This window comes from Marmota marmota, unplaced genomic scaffold (assembly GCF_001458135.2).
Source record: "Marmota marmota marmota unplaced genomic scaffold, marMar, whole genome shotgun sequence".
Taxonomy (NCBI): Eukaryota; Metazoa; Chordata; class Mammalia; order Rodentia; family Sciuridae; genus Marmota; species Marmota marmota.
This window is the reverse complement of record NW_026000205.1, coordinates 3,854,394-3,865,522: the sequence shown is the minus strand read 5'-3', so window position 1 is coordinate 3,865,522 and position 11,129 is coordinate 3,854,394. Positions and strand designations below refer to the sequence as shown.

Here is an 11,129-nt window from a genome sequence, read left to right as displayed (position 1 = left end):
GCCACCCCTCTCCCGGTCCCACCTCCCCGCCCCAGCAGCCCGCCTGCCCGCCCGCCCGCTGGCCGGGCTGTCACCGTCTCATCTGCATAGGCGCCCGCCCATTGGGCCGCCCACCCGTGCCTTATCTGCATGGCCACGCCCCCGGCCACACAGCAACCGACGCCTATTGGTGGGTTCCATCCTTACGAAGTTGCTGGACAGAGCACCCGCGCCGCCCAACACGACGCATGCTCGAAGCTACCTACTCACTCGGCTTAAAGACAGCCTCGCCACGCCCCCCCGTGAATCTGCCTCAGGGCCTTGACCACGCCCCCCTACGCATCACAATGAAACAAGTCCGCCCTTGCTCCAATGCCATTGGTCTGTACCTCCCGGTCCTGCAGCCTGTTCCGCCCTCCTGCGGGCGAGCTCTGGCTACCATTGGACTGTCCGGCGAGAGAGGAAGGATGGTCTATAAATAGAGAATGCATCCACGTGACAGTTTGGCAGATGTTCCAACCTCCCCGTTCTAACCTTCAGCTTCTGAGGCTGCGCGAGGGGGGGGCGGGGGAGAACAAGGTTGAGGGTCGAGCTCTGATTTCGCCTCCTCTTCCAGGAAGCCTTCCGAGACACTCCTCTGTAAAACGGACAACATCCTCGGATAAAGTTATGCTTCTTAAAGCGGGGCCGGCTTCACCCACGTGGGACTCGCTTAGACGACCTCGGCGCTTGGTTTAATATTCTGCTATAGCTCTCTTGAAATTCACATATTTTTTGAGCAAGGGACCCCACGTTTTCATTTTGCACTGAGCAGACAAAATTATGTGGCCGGTCTTTCTTCTAACGGTCCAAGATCGGTTGTGTCCCAAATTCTGGACGTTGGGTGGAAGATGAAACGATTTGATGGGAACAGAGAATCTAAGCGTCTTTGTCTCCTAGGAGCAGTGAGGCTGTAAGCTCCACCAGTCTGCGATTCCAGGGCCTTTGTTCTACGTTCTAAGAGGCTTTGTTCTCAGCCTTCTAAGATGCTCTGTTCTCAGCGTTCTCTGGTCCTGAGTCTGAGCCTGCCACCGGTTTCCAAGGCTCCGTGCGCCTCCCCGCGCTCCGCCTGCGGGGCTAGCGCCCCCTCAGGTGGCCAGCCTGTGTCACTGCGCTCAGTGTGTCGTGTACCTCCCCACAGTTCTCCCGAGCTAGCTCCGACATTCATACCCATTTCCCGGACAGATCTTGTGCCCTTTTTGTTTGTTTTTGTCCTGGGGATTGAGCCCAGGGGCGCCCACCACTTGCTACATCCCCAGCCCTCTTTTGATTTTTTATTTTGAGACAGGGTCTGGCTAAGTTGCTTAAGGCCTCGCTAAGTGCCGAGGCGGCTTGGAACTCATGATCCTCCTGCTTCAGCCTCCGGAGTCGCTGGGATCACAGGCGTGCGCCATCGCGCCGGGCTGGGGACAGATCTTGACTCTTATTAAAAGTCAAGGCCCAGATCGTGTGAGACCTTCATATCATTATTGTTATTTTGGTACTGGGGATTGAACCTAGGGGCACTCTGCCACTGAACTACATCCTCAGGTTGGTCTCAAACTGATGATCTTCCTGCCTCAGCCACCTGAGGTGCTAGGATAGAGGAGTGCCACACCACCACCTACAGAACTTCCGCTTCCATTTCATCACTTTGGTGTGCACTACATAAACATATGGTCCTGGCATGGAGATAGCAGTGTTAGAGTGGAGAGCAAAGACGTTGAAAGCGGGCTGCCTGGGGATAGTCTGCAACTTTCTAGCTGTGTGGTTTGGGGAAGCAACTTAACCTCTCTGTGCCTCATTTTCATCGGTACCTCATAGAATTGTCCCGAAGATCAAATGAATTATTTGTCAAGTACTTGGAGCATTATCTTCCATGCATTAAGAACCACAGAAGGGGCTGGGGTTGTGGCTCAGTGGTAGAGCACTCGCCTAGCATCTGTGAGGCACTGGGTTTGAGCCTCAGCACCATATAAAAAATAAATACAAAATAAAAAGGTATTTTTAAAAGGAACAACAGAAGGGTTTGATATTTAAGTTTTTTGAAAAAAAAAATCTGTGAGTCCCAAAGAGAAAAAGAGCTGGACTTTAGTAGACAAAAACTGTATTCAGTCCTCTTGTTCAAGGCAGACCTACACCATCTAATTTTCAAACAGCTGGGAGACAATCAAGGATTGATGATAGGGGTCTGGCGAGCTTGAAACAGATTTTCTGAGTAGTCAGTGTCTGGGTGAAGTCAGAATTGTCTTTCATCCCTGCTGTTCTGCAAGACAGGTTGAGCCGTCTGCTGATGGAAGGTTGGGTCTGGAGGTGATTTAAAGGCATTTGAAGATGGATATTCCAAGGATGGTGACTAGGGGTAAAGCCAGTATTTGAGGCTAGGGGCAGCAAGATGAGAGGACTCCATCAGGAGGTGAAGAGAGCCTGCTGCTGGGGTGTCAGAAGAGCTGTAGCAACATTGGAGATTTCCTTTTTTTGGTACTGGGGATTGAACTCAGGGGCACTCAACCACTGAGCCACATCCCCAGCCCTATTTCATATTTTATTTAGAGACAGGGTCTCACTGAGTTGCTTAGCGTTCTGCTTTTGCTGAGGCTATCTTTAAACTCGAGATCCTCCTGCCTCAGCCTCCCAAACTACTGGGATTATAGGCATGGGCCACCGAGACTGGTGGAGATTTCCCTTTTGACCTCTCTCTGTTCTTACTGATGATGATGATGGAGAAGAATAAGAAATCCTGGGAAGGAGCACAAAGCAGTTGATTCCAATGGCACCTCCACCCCGGAAGCCACATGTCCAAGGCTAGACAGTTGTGAAGGACCAGCTCACATGTCCCCTGAGTTCCCTGGCCTCAGTGAGGCTGACAGGATGTCAGTGGGTCAACACAGATCCATCCGTCTGTCTGTTGTGCTGGAGCTTGAACCCAGAGCCTCACTGGGCCAGGCAAGGGCTCTACCACTGAGCTACCCAACCAGCTTATAATATACTTTTTCTTGCAGTACGGGGGATTGAGCTGAAGACCTCGGGCATGTCAGGCAGGTGCTCTATGACTTTGCTGCATCCCCAGCTCGGCAGATTTCCCGCTTAGTCAAGACAGAAGTTTCCTGGATACAAAAAAATTGCCCAAATGTGATCAAAGGCCATACTTAAACCTCCTTGATCTAAGGTGTCTGCAAACAAGGTAAAACATCCAACTTCCAACTGGGCTTTGCAGTGTCAGGGGCCTTGAATTGTGACAGTTTGAGCCGGGCAAGATGATACCTGCCTGTAATCCAGCTACTCAGGAGGCTGAAACAGGAGGATGGCCATCTGGGCAATTTAGTGAGATCCTATCTCCAGATAAATAAAAAGGGCTGCGGATGTAGTGGCAGAATATTTGCCTAGCACGTGTGAGGCCCTGGGTTCATCCCCAATACCACAAAAAGAAAAAAAAAAGTTATGAGATTTTGAGTTCTTCTAGCAGAATATAAAATGAGACCGGAGTAGAGGGAATCAGGGCACGATGGGGAACTGCGAGAGGAAGCAAGTTCAGTATCTCTACCAATCAAGGAATTGGGCTGGGGATGTGGCTCAAGCGGTAGCGCGCTCGCCTGGTATGCCTGCGGCCCGGGTTCGATCCTCAGCACCACATACAAACAAAGATGTTGTGTCCGCCCAAAACTGAAAAATAAATATTAAAATTCTCTCTCTCTCTCTCTCTCTCTCTCTCTCTCTCTCTCTCTCTCTTTAAAAAAAAAAATCAAGGAATTGCCTTATGTGATTGGTCAAAATCAAAATGGAGTCACTTGCGTCAAGCCCTAACAAAGATAATAATAATAAACCCCAAAGATCACAGATCAGGCATGCACATGCTGATAATAAGAATTATCACAGAAGCCTCTGCCCAAATCAAATCACAAGTGTGCACAAAGGCCACCACAAGTTCACACACGCACGCACACACACTTCTGCAAGGCCCCTACCCAGTGAGTGCCTGTATAAACTTCGACCCACCTATCCTTGCTATTGATCCTTGTAACCAAGAATTTCTGTTTCAGCCGGGTGTGGTGGCCCACGTCTGTAATCCCAGCAGCTCAGAGGCAGTTCAAGGCTACCCTCAGCAATTTAAGGAGGCCCTGAGCAACTTAGCAAGACCCTGTCTCTCAATAATATTCAAAAAAGGGCTGGGGATGTGGCTCAGTGGTTAAGTGCCCCTGAGTTCAATCCTTGGTACCAAGGCGGCGGGGGGTGGGGTGGGGGTGGGGGTGATCACTGTTTCAAATATCTGATGTGATCCTCATTTTATCTTTCAAAACCTCCCCTCGCCTCCACCTCCTTGAATCCATTCATGGCTCGTCATGACACATGTGTGCCCATAACAGTGCTGTACTGTTCCCAAATTAATAGCAGATTCTTTAAGGAGTCACTCTCTGCTATTTCAAAGGTCACCATCTGTTGTTTTCTGGGGTCTTTTTTGCTGATACATGGCTTCATCTTCATCACTACTACTCCTTGAGACAGAAGCAAAGTTCCTAAAAGTTCAACAACCTCAGTAGCATTTTTAACTAATGTTCCTACAGCCACCATGAGTCCTTTCTGTATCCAAAGCATTACCAAAACCATGGAGTACCCAAAGCCCACCTGCTGTCACTCTAAGTATTGGCTCTCTCATCTCAGGTTAGTATGAGCACTGTAAGTATGCTGGGTTTTGTGAGGGCTTTATTTTTATTTTTAATTATTATTTGTGCAGTACTGGACATTGAACCCAGGGATAGTTTACCACTGAGTTACACCCTGCAAGCCCCACCCCACTCTTTTGAGACAAAACCTAGTTAAATCTCTGAGACTGGCCTCAAACTTTCATCCTCCTGCCTCAGCCTCCCTAGTTTCTTGGATCACAGGCATGTGCCACTATGCCTTATTTTTAATTTTTTAATTTATTTGTTACTGTATATACATAGCACAAGCTAGACCACTGAGCTCTATCTCCAGCCCTGTCTTATTTATAATTAACAAGTAATAATTGTGTATATTTATGGGTAAATGTGATGTTCTGATCTATGGATATGTTATAGAAAGACTAAACCAGACTAATTAATGTTAACACATTCACCAACTCATTGATTTTTTTTTTTTGTACCAGAGATTGAACCCAGGGGTGCTTAACCATTGAGCTACATCCCCAGCCCTTTTTATATTTTTTTTTTGTGTGTGTGTTTGTTGTTGGGGTTTTTAATTTCTATTTTTATTCTAATTTGTTATGACAGCAGAATGCATTATAATTCACATTATACATATAGAGCACAATTTTTCATATGTCTGGTTGCCTTTTCATATTTGAGACGGGGTTTCACTAAGTTACTTAGAGCCTCACTAAATTGCTGAGACTGGCTTTAAACTTGTGATATTCCTGCCTGCACCCCCCGAGTTGCTGGGATTACAAGGGTGCACCACTGCACCCGGCTTCAATAATGATTTTTTTGTGTGTGTATGTAGCTAATTAAAAAAAAAAGACTAATAAAAAATTAGTCTTATAGCGACTTTGAAATATCCAAGACTGTTATTCACTGTGGGGCTTGCTCACAAGAAACTCATTAGAACTGAAAACTCATCCTCCAGTTACCCAGAGCTTCGAACCCTTCATCAACATCTCCGCTTTGCCTGTCCCTCCCTCCCCTGTGTGTGCCCTTTGGTCTCACAGGTCAGGAAAGGCTCAACTCTGGCCAGTCAACCCCTTGGACGTTTCCTTCTGGATCTTTCGGGTAAGAGTCATCCACTTGTCAAGCGGGGGCTCCGCAAGGTCAAGACAAGGCAGAGTAAGAATGGGGTAATGGAACCCGCTCCTGAGCCGTGTCTCTCAGGTGGGAGGGGAGCAGGGTGTCTGGGCTGGGTTTGGGCCATTGGGAGTCATGATGTGCAGGAGAAGGTTGCGGGTACGATTTGACAGAGGTTGGTTAGCCTGAGAGCTGGAGACCCGGATGTTTGCAGGGAGCAGCAGGTGACCTGCCAGAGCACATAAAGATGTAGGAGAATGACCGAAGCCATCAGAGTGGCAGCTGGGACCCGCAAAGGGAGCAGCGGGAGCCCTCAAGGTGAGGCCACAGAATTCGGCATCTCCACTGTGCTTTAGAGCAAGACCCTGTGGACGTGATCTCATGTACAGTCACAGGAAAGCAGAGTCAGGGAACCCTGGTGTCCCCAAGGTGGGGGGAAGGGAGAAAGGGCCCACATTCACTTCTCAAGGCTATTTCAAAGAATCACAAAAGGCCGGGAGCAGTGGCACATTCCTGTAGTCCCAGCTGCTCAGGAAGCTGAGGCAGGAGGATGGCAAGTTTGAGGCCAGCCTTAGCAAGTTAACCGCACCCGGTCTCAACATTTTTCTTTTTTTTTTTTTTTTAGTAAAAAAGGGGAATAGAGCTCATGGTTAAGGGCTCCTGGGTTCAATCCACAAATGAAGTGGCTTAAAACTGTTCCAGATGCTAGAAGTCGCAAGGCCTTGTCCCTCTACGACCAACTGGGGAGTCCTTCCTTGCCTCTCCCTACTTTCTGCAGCCTTCCTCCAGTTTCTGCCTGAAACATCCTTGGCCACTTTTTTTTTTTTTCCTTTTCTTCCTGTACCAAGGGTTGAACCCAAGGCACTTAACCATTGAGGCACGTACCCAGGACTTTTTTTTTTTTTTTTTTTTTTTAGAGAGAGAGGGCCTTGCTAAATTGCTGTGGATGGCCTTAAACTTGTGATCCTCCTGACTCAGACTCCCAAGTAGCTGGGATTACAGGTGAGCCCCACTGCTCCGGGCTCATGGCCACCTTCTTATAAGCACATCAGCCGTGTTGGATTAGAGACCCTACTCCAGAATGACCTCATTTTAACTAAGCAATCAGCAACAACTCTATTTCCAAATAAGGCGACATTCAGAGGTCCTGGAAGAGAGGACTTCAGCATACCCCCCCCCATTAATTGGGGGTGCAAAATTTAACCCATGACAGGCTCAGAATTTATCTGAATTGCCTTTTAGTCTTGGATAAAAGAAAATGGAGTAAATGCTTTCTATAAGGTTTTACCATCCTGGGCAAGTTCATGTCCCAAATAGTGTTCTCATGAGTTGTGTCATTGGAATCAGCCTTTAGACCCCTTGTGTCCTTTATAAGCCAGGACTTGGGGCAGGTACCAGGTGTCAATGAGGGAGCTGTTGAAATAGATTGAGCAGAATTCACCATTGGATGGGAGTGGAATTGCAAGGGAAAACAAAATCTCTCAAATTATCATTCAGGGTAAAAGTAGATGTTCCAAGGAGACACTGAGGCACTGCTCTCCACGTTTATTGGTGACTTTCTGGGGGAAGCAAAAAAGGTTGAGAACCACCGTGAAGCAAGGGTGTGTGAAAGAAAACTGGAGTGGGTGTGTTGGGAGGTAGAACAGGGTGGCCTTTGGATTGCTGACCGGGAGGAACCTATGTTTGACAATTTCTTTTACAGCCCAGAGGTCTCCGACCAGCCAGTACCCTTTACCTTTGAAATTCATGATGGACAGGATGTGGCAGGGGGCAGGGGTGGACATTATGAGGCTCTGAATGATGGGCTGGAGGTCCCAGTGGGCCTCTGGGTGAGTATGAAGGCGGTTTCAGGAGGGACACAAAAGGATCTATTTCACCATTGTGTGGGTGCATGCCTGGAATCCCAATGACTCAGGAGGCTGAGGCAGGAGGATTGCAACTTTGAGGGCAGTACTCAGCAATTTAGCAAGGCTCGAGCAACTTAGCAAGACCTAGTCTCAAAAAATAAAAAGGGGCTGAGTGCAGTGGTGCATGTTTGTCATCCCAGTGTCTAGGAAGGCTGAGGCAGGAGGATCACAAGTTCAAAGCCAGCCTCAGCAACTTAGCAAGACCCTGTTTCTAAGTTAAATACATTAAAAAGCAGGGACTGGGGATGCAGCTCAGTGGTAAAGCCTCCCTGGGTTCAACCCTCAGTACAAAAACAAACCAACCAAAGAAACTACTTCCCCCTTTAGCAGTTTGGACTCCCCGATGCACCCATGATTGCTGGGTTGGCAGCCCCAAGAGAACCAGGAGTATTGGTCAGCAGACACTGAATATGTGGGTCTGAGGGAGGTGATGGGTCCTGAGTAACGTTAGGACGGAAATGGTTAGGGGCAGAGGCTGGGTCTGAGAGACGCTCATGAACATGAAACGCTAGCTTTCCAGACTGAGAGAACATCCCTTCCTACAGTATTTATTGGTCTAATCTAAAAAACTATGCTAGGTAATAAGGGGTCCAAGCCCGAGAGTGGCTTAGATGAGCATGAACCACGTGACACACGTGGCCTTGTCATGGATGATTGTTGTATAGGTGTGGGGGTGACAGCCCTGTCTGCTAAAACCTTGGCAGGATGCCTGTTGATGGGATGGTGACCACATCCTCCTGTGACTTGAGGGGCATTTGTGAACACACAGGACAACATCTGCTTGGAAACGTCATTTGGGAGACTGAATCTTCAACTTGAATCAATTTTTGCATTTTTAATCTGGACAGTCTCAGGTTTAATGTCCCTTTTCTTTGTAGTACCTACAAGTGTCCCTATCAAGAATACCTTCTGTGGTGACTGATGGCCCTGATGCAATGGGTTTTTTTTTTTTTTTTTTTTTGGCAGGGGAGGATACCAGGGATTGAATCCAGGGGCACTTGACCACTGAGCCACATCCCCAGCCTTTTTAAAATTTTTTTTAGTTGTAAATAGATATGTTTATTTTTATGTGGTGCTGAGGATCAAACCCGGTGCCTCACACGTGCAAGGCAAGTGCTCTGCCACTGAGCCCCAGCCCCAGCCTCCCTAGCCTTTTTGTATATTTTATTATGAGACGGGGTCTTGCTGAATAATCAGGGTCTCCCTAAATTGCTGTGTGTGTGTGTGTGTGTATAGTTGGACACAATACCTTTATTTTATTTATTTATTTATTTTGAATGCTGAGGACTGAACCCAGTGCTTCACACATGCTAGGCGAGTGCTCCACTGCTGAGTCACAACCCCAGCCCCTATTTATTCATTTTAATGTGGTGCTGAGGATCGAACCCAGTGCTTCCCATGTGCTGGGCTAGTGCTCTACCACTGAGCCACAACCTCAGCCCCCTGAGGTTGGTTTTGAGATCCTCCTGCCTCAGCCTCCTGAGCGCTGGGATTACAGGTGTGCGCCACCACACCCGGTGCAATGGACCTTTTATCTCTAATGGTTTAGGTCGTAGGACCCTAAGTTTGTGCGGTGTGGATTTGACTGACCTGCCACAGCATCCTCATGACATTGGACATTCTGGAGTTCTGTAATTGAGGCATTTTCACAGTTAACACGTTTTTCTCTCTAACTCCTGGTCTCAGCATGTTAACAAAACTGGTGGCCAAGGTCGGAGTGGGATTGCCAGGTGGCAATGGTTTTCTATCTGCTTTCTGGCCAGGGTCTGTCACTGGAGATGGAGTCATCTCTGTGTGATCTGTCCTTCAGAGGACAGGCACTTGGCATGGATCCAAGAGATTTTCCCCATAGTATTTGCTCTCGGAGGTGTGTCCGCCCCTTGGGAAATCCTCATTTACTGAGGCTCACTTTTTCAAATTAAAGAGCTGCAGCTCTGGAGCCAACCAGCAGGTGGACAAGTTGTTCTAAGTTGGTAAGTGCTGGAGAGCCCCAGGTCCCAGTCCTAGCTTCAACTGGCTGCTAACTTTCCCCCTGTTCTACAGAGCTCAGGTAGTCTTTAATTAGGTTCTGTAAGCCTGAGCATGCCCAGGTTTTAAAGAGAACACATCCATATGCATGCTCAGATTATTCACTCTCAACTGTGAAGAGTAGAGGACCAAAAGTCAGGGAGGTAGCCGGCAGAGGTCAAAAGCAGAAGGCCAGGCACGGTGGCTCATGCCTGTCATCCCAGCAGCTCAGGAGGTTGAGACAGGAGGATCACGAGTTCAAAGCCAGCCTTGGCAAAAGTGAGGCATTAAGCAACTCAGTGAGACCCTGTCTCTAAATAAAATACAAAGGGCTGGGGATGTGGCTCAAGCGGTGGCGCGCTCGCCTGGCACGCGTGCGGCCCGGGTTCAATCCTCAGCACCACATACAAACAAAGATGTTGTGTCCGCCGAAAACTAAAAAAGCAAAATGAATATTAAAATTCTCTCTCTTTAAAAAAATAAATAAATAAATAAAATACAAAAAATGAGTGGGGATGTGGCCCAGTGGTCAAACGCCCTTGAGTTCAATCCCCAGTATCCCCCACCCCACCAAAACATAAGTTCCTTCTGGGCCATTTGCTCTGCCCACAACCTCAGAACTAAGATCAAGCTTAAAAAGTCTGCTCAGACAACCCCCCTCCCTGCCCCTAGTCTGCTCCCCAGCCCAGCCCTGCTGGATCATCACAGCCCAAGCACAGGATAATGAACTTCATGAGGGCAGGGCCTGGGCTGTCTTGGTCACACTGAGTCCCCAGTATCACTCAGCACAGTGACCCATGAGTGGATGAGTGAATGAGTACATCTGGAGTGTCAAGAAGTCAGTACATCAGTACAAAATACTGCCAGGCCGGGTGGTGCACACCCCTAATCCCAGCTACTCAGGAGGCTGAGGCAGGCGGATCACAAGTTTGAGGCCAGTCTGGGCCACTTACAAGACCAATCACATTGTTAATAATCATGATTGGTAGTGACACCAAATAAGAAATTGATTATGGCAAACTGTGAGATTGCAGATGGTCTGCTGCTACTGACGGTTTGTTTTATGACATTTCAACTCTTACCATGGTGCAGAAGTAGAAACCAGAATTCAAATTTTTGAATTTTGCTCTTTTCCCAGACTAATGATATGCAGAACAGACTTGGGCAACACCCCGGAAATCCCGAGGGGAACAACAGTGAACTGTGTTGCTATTGTGATGTTTGATAAGGTCGGTGGATTAAATGCACTTTTTACTTACGGTGGTTTTATGAGCTGTCGCCCTACCAAAGGGGAAGAGCTCTGTGCTTTTCTCAGGCTCCTCTACCCACCCCATGTCATGCTCCTTCCCCTTCATTTCCCCCCTCTGTATGCTCTACCCCAGCCGGTCCTCCTTCCAAAACTCCCCACCTCCCGGTCCCCTCCTGTTCCCCAAGTCCTCCTTCCAGAGACCAAGGCCATGGG

The 11,129-nt window shown here is 48.2% G+C and overlaps 1 protein-coding gene across 1 annotated transcript in view; it reads right to left on the bottom strand.

The window, feature by feature from the left end:
* Positions 1-634, bottom strand: part of Dact3 (dishevelled binding antagonist of beta catenin 3) — a 7,221-nt gene extending 6,587 nt beyond the window's left edge. Inside the window, exon 1 of the mRNA XM_015496996.2 lies at positions 514-634. Coding sequence (XP_015352482.1) covers positions 514-634 — 121 coding nt within the window. The remainder of the gene's footprint in view (positions 1-513) is intronic.
* Positions 635-11,129: the final 10,495 nt, after the last annotated feature.